Below are 23,742 nucleotides of genomic sequence, written 5' to 3'. Positions count from 1 at the left end.
CCTGTTTCCTCTGCTCTCCTTCCCTCTACCTTACCCTGCTTCAATTCTCATCTCATCCTAGAAATTTTCCTTGCCTATTGTCTTACTAATTTCCACAATTTCTAAAAGATTTATATTTATGAATTCCATTCTTTGTGAAGTTCTTGACTTCCCCCAATTTATTATGCTTATTATTTCAATTCTTCTGGCCCTTCATCTTCACAGCGAGGCCAATATTTGTGTCAGAAGAGATGCCCTGTTTTCTGGGTCAAAAATATGGCTACCGTACATTAAAATCATACCAAAAAGTTTAGCTTTGATTTGTGTAATTTATTGTTGCTTTCTATGTTGTTACCTTGTCTTCCCAAGGTAGACTTTAAGTTCATTGGAAATAAAAACCACACAGTTGGCTTCATCTAAATTACCTTACCATGTCTAGTCTAGGAACTAAATAAATACTTGGTTGGGTTGATTGGTTTCTGATGTAAAGCCATGATAAAATATTATTCTTAACTCCTGGTGGTCATTTTCCCATTCTGATGATCAAGCTTCCCCAAATTTACCTGTACCCAACGGCTCCATCATAGACAGAATCATTCAGATAAATGATAGAGCCTCCAGGGAGTACAAACTGCTGCCCAGCTGGAGCATTGTAAGACACCAAGCCATCTGCCAAAGAAACAGAGTTGTCAGTGTCTTTGGGAAGATGTGCTTACTCCTCAGACCAACTACCTCAGGGAACTACATGAGTTTCAAGGGTGCAATTCTGTGCAATGTGTCCCATCAGGCTCTATTTGGGTAAACAGGGAGCGCTACTGAAAAGCATTCCTTGGTGATAGTCAGCAAAGTAACTTTGAATATGTTATTTCAGGTGTGGTGCACCAAGCCATAGGTGGATGAACAATGCATCTTTCTCTAATCAAGAGGACAGCACATCCTTCTGGGAGTAACTAATCCAATCCCTTTCTGGTTTGGTTGACTTTATTTCCCAGGGAGTGGGGTTTTGCTTAAAGTCTATAAAATCCCTGTGCTAGAGACCTACCTAGCCAGACACAGCCATAAAGTTCCACCCTCATGCAAACATTCATGGAGTGGTCAGTGACTGGAATGAAGCGAACAAATCTAGCTACAATGGGTGGCTCCAAGTCCTTTAGGAAAATGTCATACGGGTTACTATTTCCATCTAGCACCTGAAGAGAGAGAAGAGAAAAAGTGAAGAGATGGTATAAAATCATGTTCACTTTTCTTCAACCCTATCACCCATGTTATATGGAAGCTCTCATTTAATTCAAAGAACAGAATATATTCATTCAGCTTTCTCAGCAGGCTTGATGATCCTCCCTGTGAAACCTCCTTCTCCCTAGGTCCCATTAAAAAGGTCATGCCAGGTCTGTAAGCACTCATATCTGCACAGATAATCTGTGCTGTTCTCCTTCTCACCTAAATCAAAATATTGTCTGCAGACACACCAGGGTGTGGACATCTCTTCTTCCTACCTGTTTCCCATGCCGGTTCCGCCAAGAAATCCAGCGAGTGCCATCCCGACTATAATTGATCTTGTACATGGGTGCAAACTCGATGCCATGACCCCCTGCATGGCGCCCCTGGGTCCCCACAAGAGTGATAAAGTGTAGGGTGTGCAAATCAATCTGCAGAAATTCCTTCAGGTCATCAGGTTCCACTGGAATCTCAGGGCACCAGGCTCCATCTCCTTCTTCTGAGTCCAGCCTTGGAAGGCAAGAGTTGGGGAAAGAGAGAGCAACGATGAAACCAAATTGTTTACCAATTCACACACACACACACACACACACACAAAAAAAAACAGCTTTCCTGTCCCGAGGGGAGAGAGCAGCCTGGAAGTCCAGTCCAGACTCACACCTGGGTTCTGCCCACCAGTCTGATTGCCCCCAACCATTCTTATTTAGGCTCAGTATTCTTTCTTTGAAGCATCATGGAACCCAGGAGAGTCACCATCAGGGAGTTTAAGGCCTTCAGAGTACATGTAACCTTCACGTTCCCTCTCAACTTAGAAGCTCCAAGGAAAATGAAACAATTTCTATCCTCTGTCACCCTATGGAATCATTTCACCATCCCCTTCTCCTATTTTTTTTTAGACTCAGCCTAATAAAATTAGCCACTCCTGGCTTGGATATCAAATTATGGGAGTGGAGTGGGAGGGACAGTAAAATCTCCAGGGTGGGCTATGCAGTGCAGTGGAATTTTAACCAGCAGGATGGGCATGGCCACCCAGCAAAAACCATGGAAATCCACAGCAAGGGTGAGGAATAAGAGCACGTCAAGGGAGTTGTAAATAATCTGGTTTCATTTTATTATCTCCAGGCTGAGTTACCACTAAGCAAAATTGTGAAATCAGTATAAAGTTTACATTGGGAACCTTTTACCATTTTCTCTCTTTCCTGGAATGCTCCCTTTTCTCACAGATGTTATCCGCTCAATTCTTGTCCCTACTAATCTCACTCTCATCTTTCACCCACCAAGATAAATATGATGGGGGAGGTTTACCTTTCCTTTTGGGCAATTCCATTTTAATAAAATCAATACCTTACCCCCAAGAATTAGATTCCAAGAGGGGGAGTAGGTCCTGACCCAAAGAGAACTTTTTGATTTGGGAGTTTATTGATTTATAGGACTCCTAAAACTTTGCCAGGAGAAAACTACAACACCCTGTTTATGAATGAAGATGGCCCTTCTGTGTGGGATTTCCTTGATAGAAGAAAAGGACTTGTTGGAGGCAACAAAGTCTGATTAAGTCCTTGATTGTTTATTGAGTAATTGGTATTTCACAGACACGATCTGAGAACGGATGCCTCTTCACTCTCAGTGTCCTATATAATCTGCATTTTCCCACATCTGCTACTTTGGCCTCTCCCCTGCAGCAGCTCTCAGCGAGAAGGCCAGATAAGCAAACTGAACACATATCAATCAACCCATCCACCGTACGTGGTGTGGCTCTGGAGCCTGTGTGGTTGGAATGAGGTCACCAGACCAGCACATTAGCCAAGTCCTGAATTCTGTCCTTAAAAACATGCAGAGTAGGACAGACCCACTTGGTGCCTTTCTTCTATTCTCACCGGCTCTCCCCAGCATCACCAATCTTCCCCAGCTGTTTGAGTCAGGACTGTGTGTCCAGGAAATTTGAACTACCCAGAATTCAATCTTCTCGATACAGCCATCCTCACCTTCCATATTTGGCAGCTGTGGACTCTGACCACTGACTGGAAGCTGTGATGTCCTCATCAGGAATGTGGCCTCCTGACATGCCCAGAGGATACCTGCATATAGCTGGACCAAGAGAAACCAAAGAAAAGTTGAGAGGACATGTTTTTATTTTTATTTCAAAAGCCTCTTAGACTGCAACTGATTATTAACAGGGAATTAAAAGAAACTGAAGTCTCCTAAATTCCTCTATGACCCCAGTTTGACCACCCTGACTCTACCAGAATTTTTTTCATAGCCCTGAATCTAAATGCCACTTTTGTTTCCGACATTTGATCCTTAGTCAAACTTATCTTTTAGTTCAAACTCTGTTAAGTAATGTAATATGATATAATGCATTGATTTATCCCTTTATTTAGTAATAGATGTGCACTTCTAATCAATTTCCCAATTGTAGTGCTCTTTCACTACTTATGAAATCATCAGGTACCCTGCAATCCACAACATTCTTTTTTGTGCAGGTAGCCAATTGCATGAAACATGAAGCAAACCTACAAACTCTCCTAAAAAGGGATTGAATGTGTATTTTTGGCCCACATTAGCATCATGTCTGTCCCCTGGCTAAAACCAATAACCTCTGGGAATGGACATGTACTTTAACCCAAGCTAGAGTAACAGACATCAGATTTACTCTCCTGTATGAAAGTAACAGAATGGGCCAACTATATGGGAAACTGGCCTTCAGATCATGAACATCAGGTAACAATGAATAGCAATCTCAGAGATATGGGAAACAAAGGTAAGCCCTGGAACTGAGCCAACTTACTGCCCCGACAGCATCCAGCTACAATATAATGAGTGCAAAGTCAGAAAGAGCCTACAGAATTCATTAATTCATTCAATAATTTGTCAAACACTGTGGTGATACAGCAGTGAACAAAACAAAGTGTGTTTTGTCATAAAGTATACATCCTAGTGTAGAAAGACATACAATAAGCAAATAAATGTCTGAGCGAATATAGCAAGGGCAATGGAAAGGGAACAGATGCTCATTCCGCAAAGAGTCAAGGAAGTCCTCCTGGACCTGATGACTTTGAGCAGAGCTTGGAGTGAAGGAAAACAGATGAGCTCAGTGACTCTCAGAGTTGGGGATGTTTAATGCAAAGGGGACAAAAAGTACCAAGGTATGGTTGAGGAAAAATCATGCTGGTTAAGGTGGTTTAAGGTACAGCAAGGAGGCCATTTCACCCTAAGTTGATATGCTACCTAACATTATTATACTACCATTCTCCTTTTGCAATGTAATGAACTAAAGCAAACATATTTAAAGAAGGATAATAATGATTCCAATACATGTCTCCTTCCTCTATTTTCTGGCATTTTTTGATCTCTGATATAACATTAGATATACCCTGCTTCATAACTTAATTATTTGTATGAAAGTCCTTTCCTCCTGTAGATGGCAAATTTTTTCTTGGTGGGAGGACTACATCATACTTATTTTTTTTCCTCAGTGCACACATAGGGAGAAAATATATATTTAAATATATTTATTGAAAAATAGGTAAGCCTTAGAAATAGAGATTGGAAAGGAATAAGAATAAAATTGAGCAAAATACAGACTTCTTCAAACCTCACCCCCAGGTTCTTCCCTTTCATCCAAACTCATTATTCCAATGACTCGAGCCAAAACTCTTAATCCATCCTTGACATTTTTCATATTCCATACCTAGTCCATCAACTAGATGGACAAAAAGTTCTGATGACTACATTAGAAATATTTCCATATCCCATCTACTCCTTCCCACATTTATTTTACTGACCCAATTCACAATTCACTCTAAGCCAATTCACAATCTTCTATCACCAGGAATAGTATAATTATCTCATGACCAGTTTCCCTTTGTCCACTTCTCTTCATGTATCTTAAAATGTAAGTCAGACCATGAAACTCTTCTGTCCAAAGTCCTCTAGTAACTGCATATCTCACTCATAATAAAATTCAAATTCTTTGTATGGTTTCCAGGGCCTTGTATAAACTGTCCCCTTGGCTGTCTTTGACCTTGTCCCCACCCCACTCATACCATGTTCCCCATAGTTACACTGGCCTTGATATTCCTCAATCACAATAGTATGTTTCTTCTTTGGAAATCTGCATTTACTGTTTAAAGTATTTAATTCAGGGACACGCAACTCTTCATGGGGGTCAAGGAAGAGAAGTAGAATACCATATTTCCTGTTTTTACACATGTTAACATCTGGTTACTTACAAGCAAATAGAAGAGAGACAGAGATCCCACAGATACTCTACTATTTGGTGTCAGAGGAGTGTCAATTCCCTTTCTGAAGATTCCCTGCTCTCCGTATCATGAATGCATTTCACTTATTAGAATTGTGATACTTAATTATGCCTCTTAATTTAATTGCTAGTTATTTTTTTTTCTTTTTAGAGGAATAATATAGTAATAATATATCTTAGTAGCTTATTGAATTTGATGAAATACAATAAAAGCAGCATCCATTTAGAAGCATTTAAAAATGTGAGAAATTATAAGCATTTTCTCATTCAATATTTTATGTTTCTCATGAATTCTACATTCTACAGGCAAAAGGCTAACTAAACAAGACTATTCATTGAGTAAATACTAAGCCATCTTGGAATCTGCCTCTAAGGCCTGTGATCTACTAAGCTATGCAATCTCTGAAAATCACAACTTCAAATCCATTTCTGGCTCTACCACTTAACCAGAGGGGACTTGGACCTAGGCAAGTTACATGCCCTCTTTGTGTCTCAAGTGGAAAGCAAAGGGGCTGGATTAGACTTGCTGTAAGGCAGTGGTACCTGAAAACCAGTCCAGGGAACAATTGCTTTAGCATTGCCTAGAGAGGTTTCAGAACACACATTTGTGAATCCCTCTTAGAGACTTAGCTTTGGAATATCTAAAGCTGAGTCTAGAAACCTGCATGTTTATAAAACTATCCAGTTATTCTGCTGTATTCTCAGGTTTGGGAACCACTGCTCCCAGGTTCTATCCTGTCTGGATACATAATGATTCTCTGGAGCCAGATAATCTAACCTTCACAGTTCCCTTGGGTTTCCATTCCTGGCCATCATGAACCCTTAGACTCTGAGCCTCTACTTCTAATGACATATGAAGTAAACCAGAAATGTGGAAGAAAGCTTGCACAGGCTGAGTTATGATATTATTGCAAATAACTCTATCAAGGCACTGCTCACACTTTGGAATAGCAACCCAGAAGTTTAAACAGAGCAACTGCTGCTGCAGCTGCCTCTGTGACATATTTCAGTTGGATTCTATTTCCTAAGATCCTTTCCTCATTAAACCCATCCAGGAAATGTCCATTTAATAGATGAAGAAAATGAAGTAAGAGATATTTGAAATATGTGTAATCGAGAGAAAGAACGAAAAATAGTAGAGAGACAGAGTGATACTACATAGGATACTCTGCTACTGGTGTCAGAGGAGTGCCAATTCTCTCCCTGAAAGCTATCTGACCTCCTTATCAATGCTTTCATTATCTTATGGTTTGAGCTGTGATTCTCAAAGGGCAGCATCAGCATCCCCTGGGAACTTACTAGATATGCAAATTATCAGTCCTCAGCCTAATTTATTGAGTCAGAAACTTAAACTCAGGTGAACCAACAACTGTGTTTAAACCACACCTACAGGTGACTCTAATGCACACTGGATTTTAAGACTTAAGCCAGAGAATGAGCCAAACACGTTGGTGCACACCTGTAATCTTAGCAACTAAGGTAGCTAAGGTAGAAGAATCACAAGCTCAATGCCAGCCTCAGCAACTTAATGAGATCCTGTCTCAAAATTAAAAAAAAGAAAGAAAGAGAGAGAGAGAGAGAGAGAGAGAGAGAGAGAGAGAGAGAGAGAGAGAGAGAGAAAGGATTGGGGTTGTAGCTCAAATGGTAAAGGTAAAGTACCCCTGGGTTCAATCCCCAGTACAAGGGGTGGGGGTGGGGGGAGCAGGGAATGAAATGAGGCTTCAGTTCTCCACATAAAGAAATATTAAGTGCATCAGTGTCCGCCCCCCTTACTCATTCCCTCATGGAAGAGTTTAAATCAACTGTGCATAAATAGCAGAATGATAGTGACATTGATAAAGGACTCTTCCAGAGATAGCACAGATGGCCCCAAACCTCTGCTTGAAGACCAATATAGAACATGCAGAAAAATCATTCAGGAATGATAGGTCATACCAGGAGGCAATCAAAGGATGAGAAGTTGCTATGATTTGGTCTTCCTAAACTTGTGTGTGTTGGAAACTTAATTCCCAAATTCATTCGTTAGTGGTATTTGAAGGTGAGGCCTTTGGGAAATGGTTAAGATTTTATAGGTCGTGAGGGTGGGATCCCCATGATGACATTAGTGGCTTTAATAAGAGGAGGAAGAGAGACCTGAGTGTGCTTGCCCTGTCTCACCATATGATGCCCTCTGCCATGTCATGATGTAACAAGAAGGCCCTCCCCAGATGCCAATTCCATGTTCTTAGACCTTCCAGCCTTTAGAGCTGTAAGAAACAAATTTCTTTTCTTATAAATTACCACTCTATGGTGTTCAGAGATAGCAACAGAAAACAGAGTAAATCAGAATAAACAGGTGGTTTGAGAATCATTCAGACCATCAAGAGGTACAGAAAATTCTACTTTCTGCAAATTTCTTGAGACCAGCTACATCTTGCCTTCTCTTCCAACAACTCACAGCTGGACTACCTAGCTCTTTATCCTGCTTTTGTTCTCTTGTCCCTTCTCATATCACCCAAGTGAATTTCCTAAACTTTACTTTGACATCTTAACAATTCTCCACAATTCTTGAGAAAATATGGCCCATGAGATCTGCAGAGTCAGGACCCAGTCTACTCTGTGGCCTCACCTTGAACGTTTCCCCTCTACATACCAGTACACTGGCCTTATTTCAATTCTTTAAATGCATAAAATACTTAAAGCCTCAGGGTCTCTTTATGTATGATAGTCCCTTTAGTAGGGACATTCTTCCTTTCTACTCTACCTGCTTACTCCAACACATCCTCCAGCTCTCTGCCTATCACTCCCTCAGGGAATTCCCCCCAAATGTCCAGCTAACTTAGGAACCTCTAGTACATGCTCTTGTACACACTGTTTTCCCTTGATACCTATTTTCACACTCCTCATATAAATAGTTATTTTATTTAATTTTGGTCTTTTAACTAAATAGTATGCATTAGGAGGACAGGAATATCTACTGCATTCCCATTATCTCTTAAGGTGTCTGAAATTAATTAGTGTTCAATAAATATCTGTTGAAAATGAATGAGTTTTCCGTTGTTCATTTTTATAGGGATTAAAAACAAAGTCCTATAAATTTAGTCAAGGTTACCCCTAATTAATGATGTTTAACCAGACAGCAAATGTATGAGTCTTCCTTATAAGTCTGAGTCACCAGAAAACTTATTGCATAAGAAAACTTTATGTTGGTGTATCTAGTTAACAAATGTATTTATTTAATGATTGTTCACATATTTATTTAGTCAGTAAGCTTTTATTATATATTAGGTACTACTCAAAATATAAAATAGTGAACAAGAAACATGAAATGACTGATCTATTCTGGTATAGGAGATAAAAAAAATAGATTTTTCAATAATCGAGGAGACACACACCTCAACTGTCTATTTGACATAGCTATTACTAGCAATTAGAGCTGAGAAACAAATTTCTTTTCTTATAAATTACCAATCTATGGTGTTCAGAGATAGCAACAGAAAACAGACTAAATCAGAAATAAACTGATCCTTTGAGAATCATCCATTGGCAATTCTGAGTCTTCACTAATGCCTGTACTCTCCTCCACAGAGTTTACCCAAAATAGACATTTTCAATGGGGAAACCACACTGGTACTGCTGAGACATGCCACGTTGGTTGTCTGAAGGAGTGATAGGCAGAGAGCTGGAGGATGTATTGGACCAGTACTATATTTCAGGTAGTCTGACAAAGTTACTAAAACATGGTGTCAGGATAAAAGTGATGGGAGGGCCTTTTAAGAAATCCCCTTCATCATCGATTTTCTTGTTTTACTTTTGCTTAAGTAGCTCCTTACTGGAATTATAAGCAATGTTGAGCACAGTAACTGTGTCAGATTATTCCATTTCCCCCTGAGCACTTCCCAACACACAGTACTAATTAGAAGCTCAACATACATTTTGCAAATAGGTAACTGAGAAAGAGAGAGAGAGAGAGAGAGAGAGAGAGAGAGAGAGAGAGAGAGAGAGAGAGAGAGATGGGTAGATGAATGGAAAGATGAATGAATGGAGAATCCAACTCTAATGGCAGATGCTATAACTGATTCATTTCTCTGCCCAGAATCTCCCCAGAACATAGTCATCTGAAGTGTTCAGCACATGTTAAGAAGCAGCCTATTCAGCTGCATTTCAACAGGCAGCACTCTCCCAAATCAGAGTCAAAGTAAATCACAGGGGCACTGTCTTTTTCCAATTCACAACCACCTCCAGTGAGTAATGAGCAGCAGGGCTTTCTTTCAGGAGCTTTGGGGGCATTTGCATGGGAGCAAAAGAGCTCTGACAAAAAAAAAAAGTTATTCAGTGGTTACTGAATAACTATCCATCAAGGTGAACTGAGGAGGCATCCCCAGGCTTTGGTTAGAAGAGACACAGATGACTGGAGAAATGGAGACTGGCAGGAATCTTGCTGCATGCTTTAATGAGGATTCCCAGCTCAATGCTCAGAGTAAGCCTCTGGGCCACAAGTGCTATAGCTGTCTTCCTTTATTGGCAGGGTATATGTTCTAAGATCCCCAGTGGACATCTGAAACCACAGGTAGTAGCAAACCCTACACATAGTTTTCTTTTTTTCTATACATACATACCTATGGTAAGGTTTAATTTATAAATTAGGCACAGTAAGTAATAAAAAGCAACAATTAATATTAAAATGAAATAATTATAACAATATTCTCTAATAAAAGTTCTGTGAATGTGGTCTCTTTCCCTATTTCTCTCTCTCTCTCTCTCTCTCTCTCTCTCTCAATATCTTACTGTATTAAACTTATCCTTCCTGTGTGATATGAGATGACACCATTGCATACATAATGAGATGAAGTGAGGCCAATTACACAGGCACTAGGAGGGGCAGAGTGGCAGGGCATGAGATTTCATGACGCTAATCACAATTTTAAACTTATGAATTGTTTATACCTGAAATTTTCCATTTAATATTTTCAGCCTGCAGTTGACCACAAGTAACTGAAACCACTGAAAGCAAAACCCCAGAGAAGGGGGACTGCTGCATATACCATTTGGACAGTGGGAGTTAGGCTGGAGGTCTAAAAGTTGGGATCAAGGAATGTACAGACGAAGACAGGGAATTCAGAAATAAGAACCAGCGAAGCAGCAATAGTCATATTAGAAAACAGGCAGAGTTCCTTGATGAATCAGTATTCCCAGGGGCCTCCCAGAAAGGGCACAGGAAAATGGACGAGCTGATCTTGGATGGCCTTTATCATCCTACTGAGTCTTTGGAACCGGGCGAAACCTTTTCCCAGGACAACCAACGTGGCATGTCTCAGCAGTACCAGTGTGGTTTTCCCATTGAAAATGTCTATTTTGGGTAAACTCTGTGGAAGAGAGTCCAGACACTAGTGAAGACTCAGAATTGCCAAGCTGGCCCGAGTCCTCAATGTCAGGTCCCCTCTCTTTCACCTGAACCCCCATCTTGTTCATCAGATCCCATCAATCTCTCCTCTCTATATTATGAAATGTAAAAGAAGCATGAAAAATGGGAATTGTAGCAAAAAAAATAAAGTACCTCCTGATTTTGCCTGCTGAGTTGTCTTAGTGGTTTTCTGATGCTTCTGCTACCCACCAATCTCCTGACAGAGAAGCCAATTGACTTTTCCAGTTTCTCAGAGTGGAAAAGTACCAGCACCAGCTGCAGCAGGCCTGGCTTCATCCATCCCAAGCTCCGGTAGGGCCTGGCCAGCAGTCTAAGGAGAAGCAGCTGCCACCAGTCCTCAGCTTCCCAAGAATTATTTTTCATACTATCCTGCCAAGGTTGAAAGGCTGAAAGGGCTTCTTGTTCCATGATGTTTACCATCTCACTACTAGCTGCAGGCCACAGGCTCCCTGTCAATGCATGTCCTATATACAGCTTCCAGGAAAACACAGCCTAAACATAGAGATCTGGTCCCTAGCCTTCTCTGGGCACACATAGCTGACTGCGGGGCAGGTACTGAGGTCATCTGGGGGCCCAAGCAAGTTGATGGCTTAATTTGCAATCACAAAGCTTTAGGGGTTTTTTGTTTGTTTGCTTATTTGTTTGTGTTTTTTTGGACTGGAGATTGAACTCAGGGACGCTCAACCACTGAGCCACATCCCCAGCACTATTTTGGACTTTATTTAGGGACAGGGTCTCACTGAGTTGCTCAGTGTCTCGCTTTTGCTGAGGCTGGCTTTGAACTAGCTGTCCTCCTGCTTCAGCCTCCCAAGGTGCTGGGATTACAGGAAAGTGCCACCATGCCCTGCCTGGAATCACAATACTTTAGATCCAGGAAGGAAAATTAAGATTCCAACCTCTCCAATGGCTCTATACTAAATATCAGAATTTCTGAGACCCAGAAACATGAACTTACTTGCTCAAGGACACACAGATGACCCGTGTAACCAGCATTGAAATACAGATCTCCTGATGCCTGGTTCTTTCTCCTTCTTCAACCCCAGACTACCAAGATCAACTTCTTCTAATTCCAGGAAGGAACCAAGTAGTCACCCAGTAGAAGCTGTCTGCTGGGACCCTGCTCCCTGCAAACTCCACATAACCAACGACTTCAAACTGATTCAGTGGGTAGATAAATTCCTAATGGGATCCTGCAAGAGTCCAGTAAAGATTTTTTTAGGCTCCATTCTTCAATCTACAAGCCATACAGTGGGTCTATTTCACCCATTTCCAAGTTGAAATTCCCATTAGAAATAGTTCTTTAGAATTTCAATATTCCTTTAAGCCCAAAATACCTTCAGAAACAAATACTATAGCGCTCCAGGAGTAAAGGCCTCAAACTGCAGTGGACTTCAAGGTACTGAGGTAGAGATCAGAGAAGACATTTTTCTTCCTGGTTAAGTGGGTTAGTGAAAACTTCACAGTAAAATAGTATGACCTTTTGCCCAACAAGGAGATAAGTCAAAGAGAAAATGGGTAATCATGAAGGCTATGAATTGAGAGGAAAAGTAGGCATGGTTTAGAATCATGACAGGTCTATGCTTAAAACTTGATTCAGCTACTTCCAAATTCTGGGACCCTGAAATTAGTTACTAAACCTCTGGGAACGTCAATATCCTCTTCAATAATCCTGATAAGTAGAGTTGTTATAGAGCTTTTATATCATATACACAAAAAACAACACATTAAAAAATAGAACTTAACACATTTTATGGGATGTAATAGAACTTAATAGATAATACCTAGAAGGAGCAAGAAAGGGGATTATTTATGTTAAATATTACATTCATTCTTTCTTCAGCAATTCAGAAGTTTTCTAACCTTGGAAAAGTTACTTAAGCTTGTGCTTTCAGTCAAATCATGATAATAGTACTTGTTCATAGAACTGCTGTAAGAAATATATGAGCTAATATGTGTCAAGAAATTAGAGCAGTATAATATTTAACAAAGCCTAGTTATTATTAATTTTTAATTTATTCTTAATCTGATTCATGCAGATAAAAGATTTGAGCCAGCTTCCTAAGTTGCATAAGGTAAAATGATATGAATAAATAAATGAAGAATATGGGTTAAGAGGAAAAAGAATAGGAAAAGTAAAATAATCTAGAGCTAGGTTAGTATTCAGAATATATTACATTTAGGCCTGCATTCTTGGCTGTTTAAATTTGGCTCTGAGCTTCCTAGAAGTCAATTTAAAAAGCGAAACACAATTAATTAACATAAATCACAATGAAAACAAAGTGAAAGTTAACTTTTTATTTCTGTTTTTAGGTGGGTTAGAGTAGGTTGCCATGCTCTCCCAAGAGTAACTGAAAAAAAAATAGATAAAATTCATAGATGATCTACACTGTTGAAGCAATAGGAATGGAGAGACTAAGATTTCAGAGAAGGGAAAATGTCCGAAAGGTGAGAGAATTTCCGCAGCTACTTGCAGCCATTTGCCAATTTGGGATAGAAGCAAGAGATTGATTCTGGGCATGGCACTTACTAATAAAGAGTTGCTACAGGAAAGAATTAGCAGAGGAGAGCTGGGATTCATCAAGCATGCAACACTTTTCTCACTCAGCACATGTGCCAAATGTTTGGGCGGTGGGGATCAGGAGTAAAACCCTAAGGAGAAACCCCTCTGAAAAATCAAGCTGAGTTTTTAGTCTGACATAATAAAGATATCTTAAAAACTTGCCAGGAAGAGAAAACACAGAATTTTTTGAAAAGCTCAGAATGACCAAGAATTCAGGCTTACCAACTACCCAGAGCAAAGATGTTTTGCTCTGCCAAGAATGGGCAGATCCAGTTGTTGGCCAATGTAGTTGGGTTCATATCCTCTTTAAAAAGCCAAAAATCCAAGTACACTCTCCCAGAAAAGACCACCCCAGCTTCACAGGGAAGAGGGCCAAGCAAGTTTTTCACCTACAGGCTGGGTGCTTTAGTAGCTATAAATAAAGAATAAAGTATATAAATATGCCCAAATATATATGAATTTAAGGAATTCTCTTGGCATTTCAAGGGGGAAAATCAGATTCAATCTTTTGGGTGCACAGTCCATATTCAAGAGGTAAGAACTAACAATGAAGTATACCTTCTATGTACAAGCATTGTTAACTGAAGAAATGTTTCATCCTCGTGAAAGAAATTAAGAATTCATTTTATGGAATCAATAAACATACCAATAACCAAAGATATGTCATTATATCATTATTAATTTTTTGGTACACTTATCTAGCAATAATAGATTTTCTTATCTTTCTTATTGAGCAAGTTCTTTAATAAGAAAATCTATTAATGAGACAGGGACAAAGGACAGGTAGTCAACCTAGATAGTAAATGATCAAATGACTGGGTCAGAAAGATGAGGACTGATTTTCAAAGAAAAGGAAATGGGTGGCTCACACCTCCATCTCTTCCAGGCTCAACTGGTTGTTAAAACTTGGCTGGTGGGGTGGGGAGTCACACTTTCCCACACAGTAGCCCTGGGGCTGCTCTTTCCTAACTCTGGAAACTTAGACAGGATATAAGGAGGAGGTAGGAAGGGGGAGAGAGGAAATCTGAGATCTATAAAAGGGCAAGACACACCCTCTCCTGTGGGCACCCAGCTCTGGGCCCTGACTTCTCTCTGGAGAAGTCTGCTATCTCGGCTCTGTCTCTTTCTTAAATAAAACTTGCTTTCTATGTTTGCCTCAGCATTTCTCAGGTGTTTAATCTTCAATACCAGAGGAACGAGGACCCGATCCTGATTTCCAAGACCGGTATCATTATCAAATAGGTATGGTGTTGCACCCCCACCAGCACCACCAATCCCAGCAACTTGGAGGTAGAGCACTCTGAGTTCAATTCCCAGTACCACAAAAAAAAAAAAAAACTTAAAGTCTAACCTATTAAAATCCAACAAATAAATTTAAAGTATAGTTTTCCCGCTGCTCTCCACAGCCAGCGCTTCTCCCATGACAGAATGAATAATTTCTCAAGTTAGCAATGCTAAGTTAACATAGACAGTATGCTTCATTATTACTATCCTCACTGAAAGTTACAACATTTGGAAGATGATATCTGAATTCCTATCTTCACATGCCAAGAGTAAGAGACCTACACAAAATATAAGCACATTTTCCTTTATGTATAACCATCAAAATCTATTGTCTATAGTCTAAAGCAGGGAGAACTTAGGTATTTAGGAATAGGCACAGAGACTTCACCCTCCCCTGCAGCCAGAGTTGCTCTTCACCTACAAGGAGATGGGCTCTCCCAGGCCTCAGACATCACAAGAGTGGACCTTGGTGCTGCACATTGATAGTTAGAGCTCAGGACCTCAAGCTCATCACTCTCCTGATTTACTGACTTCACTTAGTATCCCTATAAGGGATGTCATTCCTAAGACTTCTTTTTCAGCTTCCCAAGATCAAGTCTCACATAGCATGATTTTCTTCCTCTTCCTCCTCCTCCTCTTCTTTCTCCTTTCTTCTTCTTTTTGCAGAAAAAAAAGAGTTCCTAGACTTCTTTGCTTCTCTCCCTCTCCTCATTCTCAAAAATTTACTAATTGCCTCTAAAAACCAGGCACTATCATAGGTAGCACCGTGATAGGTAGTGGTCATGGGTGCACAACAGATCATCACTACAGCAAAAAGATAAAAGCCAAGGTCATAAACATCTCTGAATCAGGGATGAAGAAAAGTTGCATATTTTTAACAACTCATCACCTCACACTTAAGCATTAAAAAAAAAAAAACCTCAAAAAAGATTTTGACTATCTTAACTTTTGTTTTACTTTACTATATATGTATCCAAACCACCAAAACTTCTGGGAGACCTCTCTTGCTACATGCATGGTCTTCTGAGACTTGCTAGCTAAAACCAAGAGTTAAGTCAACAATCACACTATGGTCCCAACGGGTTAGGGGAACCACTGTAATGGATATTCTCAGCCTGAACTCAGGGCCCTACATCCCCTTGGAGTTAGGATAGCCAGAGTCCAAGGCTGTTAGAAATCTTCATTCCCCATAGGCACCTGTAATCTCTTTTGTAGACCACAGGGGACCATAATGATTACCAGTAACTCTTTCTCTTTCCTCCCCCCTGCTATCATCTGTTTGGAAGGAACTGTTGTTTTGTGGTGTTTAGGTTATTTTAATTTCTCTCTTTTCCCAAAGTAACAAAATACAACTCAATATATGCATATAACTTTCCAAAACCCTTTCACATCCATTTTTCACATTCACTATTATCTCATTCACATCCTCCCCCATCCCATAATCCTACAAAGTACAGAAAGCAGAGCTATTATTTCCATTTTGTAAGTGAGTACTATGGTTTAGATTTGGTTTATCCCTGTGGGGATCCATGTGTTGGGAGTTCAATGTGTGAATAGGGAAACTGATGGAATCTTTAAGAGGTGGGGCCAAGCAGGAGGACCCTAGGTCTTTGAGAACCCTGCCCTGAGAAAGAAGTCAAGTAATTTTCTCATAAACCCAATCATAGCTGGTTGTTATAAAAGCCTGAACCTAGCCCCACCTGCTCTCTGGTTTCCTGGTCAATTGCTCCTTCACATGCCATCCAACATGATGTGACGCAATGGAGAGGCCACTCACTAGAACTGAACCAAGGCAGGCTCCGCGCCCTTGAACCTCCAAGACTGTAAGTAAAACAAACTTGTTTTCTTTATAAAGTTAGCCTATCTCAGGTATTTCATTATAGCAGCAAATAGCTGATAAATACAGTAAGGTACGGGGATTTACCTAAAATCATAAAGCTAGGTAGTGACAGAGCTGAAACTAGCATCTAGACCTCTTGATTTCTATCATCATGGTCTAATCACCATACCATGTGGTCATGACACCCTACTGACAGCACACACTCTCCACATTGTCCACAGTGTGACTCCAATGGTTGAAGAACCTTGAAGTGAGAAAACAATATGGATGGAGGGCCCATGGAAACTTCCTGCCTATCTAAACCTAGTTCTGCTTCCAGGATGTATTGAAATATAATAGCAAAAGATATCTGCATCCTGGGGAGGAGGACAGGACATAGTATTTTGTTAGCACTGAGACAAGGCCTTTGATCATAAAGTATTTGGCACACACTGAGAATTCCAAAATTAGGTGTCTCCTATTTTTGATGCCACCCCAAATCCACCTTTACTCTCATGATTCCTCATTGACAATCATTCCTATCTTTTTTGTTTTCCTTTTGTGCCCATGAGCCTTTTCTTAAACTTAAATGCTTTCCCTTACTCTTTTCACCTGCCCTGACAAATTTCTTCAACTCTAACTCACTGTCATAACTTAGTATTTCAACTACCAGAAAATTCGGCCTATTTGGATAGCACATGAACATAAATATATTGTATATCTTGATGCTATAGTATTCAGAGCCCTAGAGTTCTTCCAGCTATTAGAAAAGTTATTGGGCCAGAGTCATGGCACATACCTGTAATCCCAGCAGCTCAGGAGGCTGAAAAAGGAGGATTACGAGTTCAAAGCCAGCCTCAGCAATGGCGAGGTACAAAGCAACTTAGTGAGACCCTGGCTCTAAACAAAATACAAAATAGGACTGTTTGGATATGGCTCAGTGGTTGAGTGCCCCTGAGTTCAATCCTCGATACTCATCTCCCAACCCCACCGCCAAAAACAAAAAAAGAAAAGTTATTGGTAAGCAGGAATGTGAAAAAGCAGTGATATGGGCCCTGATTGCTCCAGGGCTTGGTCTCCAGGGTAAACCAAAGACACTGGCTCTTATCTGTTTCTGCCAACATTGTTGGTCCTCTTGTAGACTATTAACCTTTCCACATCAAAGCCTTGAGAAAACATGAACTCAGAAGATTATAGTGAAAACCAAGAGGTCCATTAGGGGCTTCAGTTGGTATGAATAGTGTGGTAATCTTCCAGCAATCTCACAATCAGGCTTCTGGCCCCTGCCCCTAACGACTACAGAAAAGTGGAGCTCTGTCCTTTCTTTCATTAATTGCAACTTACTGTCTACCTTTTATAAGCCAGGAATCTAGGCCTCAGAGTATTAAATGGCAGGGCACAAGCAAAGTTTTAAAGTATAAACAGGGAATTCAGCTGACTACTTTGGATGAAAAGATGTGTTTATTCACAAATGCACTTCAATACTTTCATCCTAAAGCGGTGAGACACAAGTATGAAATATCTGCTCTAGAGGATAAGAATGGAGATTTAAAGTATAGTGTAAATAATTAATTTGGAATATAGAAGACTTTAGAATAGTGGAAAGACTATTGAAATCCACTATCTTCAAAACACAATATAGAATTAAGGAAAAGGACAGAAGAATCAGTGTTTATTAATCACACTCACGTGTGATTTAATGCTACAATAGGTACTTTATATATACTCTTTTAGTCTTCATAACAGCTTTAAGGTGACTAGGGATAGATGATAGTGATAGAGTGAGGTTCAGGAAAACTAAAAATTTGTACAAGCTTACCCATTTAGCAGGTAGCAGAGTCGAGATCCAAAGTTAGGTCTGATAATATTTCCAAACATGCTTCTTCCCTTCACTTTATCTCTATGAATCTCACTTTCCTCATTTGTATAAGATTAGATTAAATCAAATCTGATCATTCTAAGCTTTTTCTGGGACTGATCACAGAATCCTTTGGATATTCAATAATACTTAGAGATTTCTTTAGAAAATTGACTTTTGCCTCCAAATGTTACATTTAGGATACAAGTTCACAGGCCCAATACCCATACACAGCTGATTCAGGATTTTGAGTATCCTCTACACTGACATTCTGTGAGACTCAACATCCACAGGAGCCAATACAGTACAGAGGTCAAGATCTGGATGAATCCAAATTCTGTCTCTTTGCTTCCTCTTTAAACTTGAGCAAGTTACCTAATGTTCATGGAACTCAATTTCTCCTCTGTAAAACTGGAATAATAATATTACCTACTCACAGGATTATTATTAAGATTAAATTTATTTACATCCTTTACAATGGCGCCAGGAATATATTAAAGATTCATTGATGCTTTCCTTTGAATTTTGCATTCTTTTTTTCCCCATTTGGCATAAGGGATCTCAAGGAGGCAGCTGAGTTTCTGTTTCCCCAGAGTAAGATCCTTTTACTGGCAGGAAGAACACCAGAGGCCACCATCAGGCCAAACACCACAAACAAACATGCAAACAAGAAAGAGCCCATCTGAGCAGCGCCTAGCATTGCTCACTTAAAAGAAATTGAAGCAACGGATAATTAAACATTGCCTTCTTATTTCCCTACCAGGCCCCTGCTCAAACCATCACACACAAACACACACACCCCTCAGGCCTGAAACCAGTTCCACATTCTTATTAACAAATGAAACCATTTAAGTCCTCAGCACATCTCCAGGGACATAAATGATGAGAACTGAGAGAAACAAGAATGATTTTCCAATTTGGAAATGTGTGAAGATTACATAATATGTACCAGCACTGATGGAAGACAGGGGTTAGGGATAAAGAGTCAACTTGGTGCAAAAGGGTACATGAGTATCCCTAGTGCTTTGGTTTCTTTGCAAGGCTGAGTTGTTCCTGAAGGATTTCTAGCTCCAATGTTCCTGAGCACAATAATAAGACTTAAGTTTCTGATATGAACTCTATATTCTTCAGTTAGACTTACTCTATTATTTTTTTTATCTCAGATTGTCCCTCAATCTTAATTACCTATCACTTCCTAAATGTACATTGAAAATTGCAGAAAGGAAACCATGAGGTTGCAGTAATGTATAGGATTTTCAGAGAAAAAAATAGTCTATTTGTTCAAATCACTCCCTTAGGGGCCTGGTAATGTGATGAAATGAACCTGGAACTGGAAGATAGGTGGCCTGGATCCTTGCCCCCACATTACCATTAGATAATTGTGCAATCATGAACAAATCACTCATCTGCTTTGACTCCCATTTTCCCCATCTGTAAGATGAGAAAGAGAAACTTAGATATCTCTCAGGTTCACTACGATATGAGTGGTCTAGGGTTCTAGTTGCCCATATGCTAAAAACTCACTGGAGTGTGGAACTGAGACTAGAACGAACAGCACAGTGGTGAACATGCTTGATGTGGAATTTGCAGCCAGAAGAACAGCTCTGCCTCTTCAGTTCTCAAACTCTGACTATCTTTACCACTCTTTTCAATTTAGAAACATTTTGGACACAGGATATGTGGGATGGGGAACACGACTCCCACCCCAATCTCTGAACTGGTAGCAAGTTGCCTGTTTTGGGGGGGTGGGCAAGGAGTGTGGTGTGAAATCGGCGTCCCAGCACTACCCTACTCTGGCTCTGGCTCTGGCTCTGTGCCCTGGGTCCTAAATGTGAACGTCTGGCTTCCCTATTGGGGAGAAAGGGTGTTTCTTCCTTTCCCAAGCACAAGCAGGTGTCACAGGCCAAGTTGGGAGATGGAGGCCAGCTGTCTCTGTGCTCTTTACACAAAGCAGCTCTCTACTTGGCTGGCTGGGTCCCTGTAACTTCAGAGCCCTGGGCTTGATTTTTAGGATAATCAAATACTTCACCTCATTCTCCTGCCTGGAAGAACATAAGGACCAGGAGGTCCCTTTAGCCATTGACACCCCCTGGAGGGAGGAAGTCCTTGTTAGCTAGACAAATAACTTCTAATGGCCCAGTATATTCTTGTATCTAGTTGTGGAGACTGAAGGTTTTCCTTTCCTGTAGATGTTCCCTTAGTTCATGATCCCAGCATCCCAGGCCCAAGTTGGAAATGAAGGGAAAGTTGACCCAAGGATGATGCAATTACTTAAGAAAGCAGCCCCTCTGGGTCTTTCACTCATCATCCTCCACCAGGCAGCACCCCCTATACCTCTCACACACATAGAATTTCCACATGAGGAGAGGAAAGCAAGCATTTTCACTTATGCTATGCAAGGGACAAAATGAAAGTGCCCTCAAGAATTTAACACAGCTACACAGAACATACGAGTTCTATATACTATGTGGGATGGTAAATTGGTTAAACCACTTTGGAAAGCTCTTTGGCATTATGCAAGGTCATTATGCAAGATCACATGCTACATACGACTCAGAAATTCTACTTCTAGATAGAAACCCAAGAAAACTGAGTGTATATCTCTACCACAAATTCTATATAAAAATCATGTTAGGAGCTTTATTCATAATGAGCCTAAATTATAAATATCCAAATTCCCATCCACAATACACTGGCTAAATGAATTATTCAAAGAAATATTATACAACAATGAGAATGAGCAGTCTTACAATAGCATGCAAAAATAGGATGAATATCGTGAACAAATGTTGAGTGAAAGAAGCCAGACATAGTGTATTTATGCATCATATGATTCCATTTATCTAAAGCGCAAAACTGGTAAAACTAATCTATGTTACTAGAAAGCAGGATAAGGTTAACCTTTGAGTCAAAATTGAGGGAAGAAAAGACTAGAAAAGAGTTTGAAGAAGGTCTTGAAGCTGCTGATAAAGTTCTGTTTCTTGATCTGGGTACTATTTAGTGGAGTGTATTTGGCATGTGAAATGTACCCAATTGAACACTTAAGATACATATACCTTTCTGTTTATGTTTGTGGAAGAATGAAAATAAATGACTCCAATTCTTCACCTACCCCAGAGATCAGTTCTTCACCCAGGACATATTTTGTGCTTTCCTACTCTGACTCTAGGCATGACCATGTGACTTATTTTGGCCAATGAGGTCTCAACAAAAGTGTTTTAAGCAGTGGTTTGAAAAACTTCTTGCACATTCCTGCTTGTTATTTTTGTTGTGCAATTTCCACGAAAAGATCGAGGCTAGTATTCTGCAAGATGAAGCAGATCCCAGACAAGTTGCTCCTACTCATTAGTGCCAAAGCCATCCTAAATGAGCTTAAACCAGCCAGATGACTTCTAGATGTGCATATGAACCATGAAAGAGTAAGAAAAGAGTATTCCAACCAAGCCCAGCATAAACCATCAAACTATAAGTTCATGAGCAAAATAAGTGCTTATTTTAAGACACTGAACTATAGATGGGTTGTTAAGAAGCACTATTGTATAATAGACATATGATACAAATGAATACTTCAGGTCAAAGTTTAAAAATATGTGTAATACATAATACAGACACACAAATGAATTTTATCTTAAAAGATTCCTCATACATATCTATTGGAGGATGATCACACCCTGTAAAAAAGAGACCCTTCCTGAGATCCTGCAGGTCCAATGTTCCAAAAGCATAGAAGGACACCTAAGTAAAATCTAAGCCAGAGACAAACAGAAACAACAAATAAACCAACCTGCACAAGTTCCCCAGGGTATCTAAAAATTATCTTCTTCTGTTTTTTCTAGAAGATGCAGAAGCAAAATGTTTGCCTTTTCCACCTCCCATTTTTCAGAAATGCACGTGCTACACCCTACTCTATATGTCAAAACTGTTTCATAGCATTCAACATGTGATATTATGGTAAGAGAAAGAGTATTATATTCTGTTTCTTATTGGTCCATGTTTCACCATACAGTCGCTTTTTGACTCCCTTGGCAGGACTTTCCCAAGATGAACATTAATGGACTTGACCATTCAACTGGTATTCTAGCATATAGCTGGGCAGTGATTGTGTTACCTGGATTAACCTGAGCTTTTGCAGAACTCAAGATAGGCAGCAGCAGGAGCAGCACCAAAGGCATTCTGGGAACCAAGATCATCTCAGAAGGTGGTGTTGGGTTCTGCAGTAAAGAAACAGAAAAAGGAGAAAAAAATTAGTGAACATAATTATCATAGCTAATTTTGTGTTCTTGCAGTGTCTATTTCTATATTTAGAACTTCAAATTACAGACTTATGAGTTGAATCCAACTAATCATCCAGTAATCACCTAATATAAAAATTTTCAAATTCCAAATGATCATACACTTACAGAATTAAAATTGGCAAAACTATGGTCAGGTGATAACATTTTACTAAGATAAGTGCAAATAATAAAATAAAACATATTTCTGGGGTTGTCAACTGATGTTTTCATAATTTCAATGTTGATTCCAATATTAAACAAGGAGAAACATTCAATAATTTTCATGTGTTTGCCTTTCAAAATGTGTAAGTTCCTGATTCATTAGCTCAGAAGTGTTAACTGGGATTGTATTTTTCTAGTTTCCTCAGAATGACCATGTGATAATGGATTAGATATGGAGATACCAGTACAAACTCAGGTTTAAAGAGATACAGATAGTTACATATGGAAATATTTATAGGTATTTGTGTATACACAAGTTAATTTACTGAATTGTAGAGAATTGTAGGACTCTTCTGCAAATAGATATATTTGAACAAATATATATATACATACACACATACATACATACATACATATACACTGCCTGCTCTATTAGCTGAGAGGAACTAAAGTAAACTACATCCTAGTAATGAGTATCCAGGAAACAACAAGCAAATCTAGTGCTTAAATCTTTGTTTCTGATACCATTATCCAATAAAAGGAATCAGTGTTCCTTAGAAAAATGGCTGATCCTAGAACTAGGACAGGAATTAGTCAAGATAACCTGGAGTATCTCTTATCTCTTAGTGCTAGAAATTGAGAAAGTACACACCAAAAAAAATGATTAAAGTATATCAAAGAGTCAGAAGCCAAATGAAAGATTTCCCAATAGTCCAGTTGGAATAAAAATAAATATCTATGAGTTAATGGTGATGTAAATAAATGATTAAATAAGCAAATGTGGGAGAATTTGCATTTCCCATGAAAAAGAATTCCAAACAATTTATATAGTTAATCTACATTTAAAGAGTGGAGCATAGCTACGTCCTCTCCTTTGAATGTAAGCTGCAGATGGATACTTTCTTCCAAAGGGCGCAGGGTGGAAA

At 39.6% G+C, this 23,742-nt stretch overlaps 1 protein-coding gene across 9 annotated transcripts in view; it reads right to left on the bottom strand.

Moving 5' to 3' along the window:
* The window catches only part of Ddr2 (discoidin domain receptor tyrosine kinase 2), a 153,774-nt gene that overhangs the window by 30,076 nt on the left and 99,956 nt on the right, over positions 1–23,742 (bottom strand). For all 9 annotated transcript variants that reach the window (XM_046428974.2, XM_058574141.1, XM_058574139.1 and 6 more), the window contains 5 exons: positions 22,489–22,591; positions 3,180–3,282; positions 1,476–1,707; positions 1,022–1,169; positions 543–648 (listed from right to left, as the gene is read on the bottom strand). In XM_046428974.2, coding sequence (XP_046284930.1) covers positions 543–648; positions 1,022–1,169; positions 1,476–1,707; positions 3,180–3,282; positions 22,489–22,570 — 671 coding nt within the window. In that variant the 5' untranslated portion in view covers positions 22,571–22,591. The remainder of the gene's footprint in view (positions 1–542; positions 649–1,021; positions 1,170–1,475; positions 1,708–3,179; positions 3,283–22,488; positions 22,592–23,742) is intronic.

Source organism: Marmota monax, unplaced genomic scaffold (assembly GCF_021218885.2).
Source record: "Marmota monax isolate L192 unplaced genomic scaffold, Marmota_monax_Labrador192_F-V1.1 WCK01_AAM20220418_F8-fsc00145, whole genome shotgun sequence".
NCBI lineage: Eukaryota > Metazoa > Chordata > Mammalia > Rodentia > Sciuridae > Marmota > Marmota monax.
The sequence above is the reverse complement of the archived record's forward strand: the minus strand, read 5'-3'. Positions and strand labels throughout refer to the sequence as shown.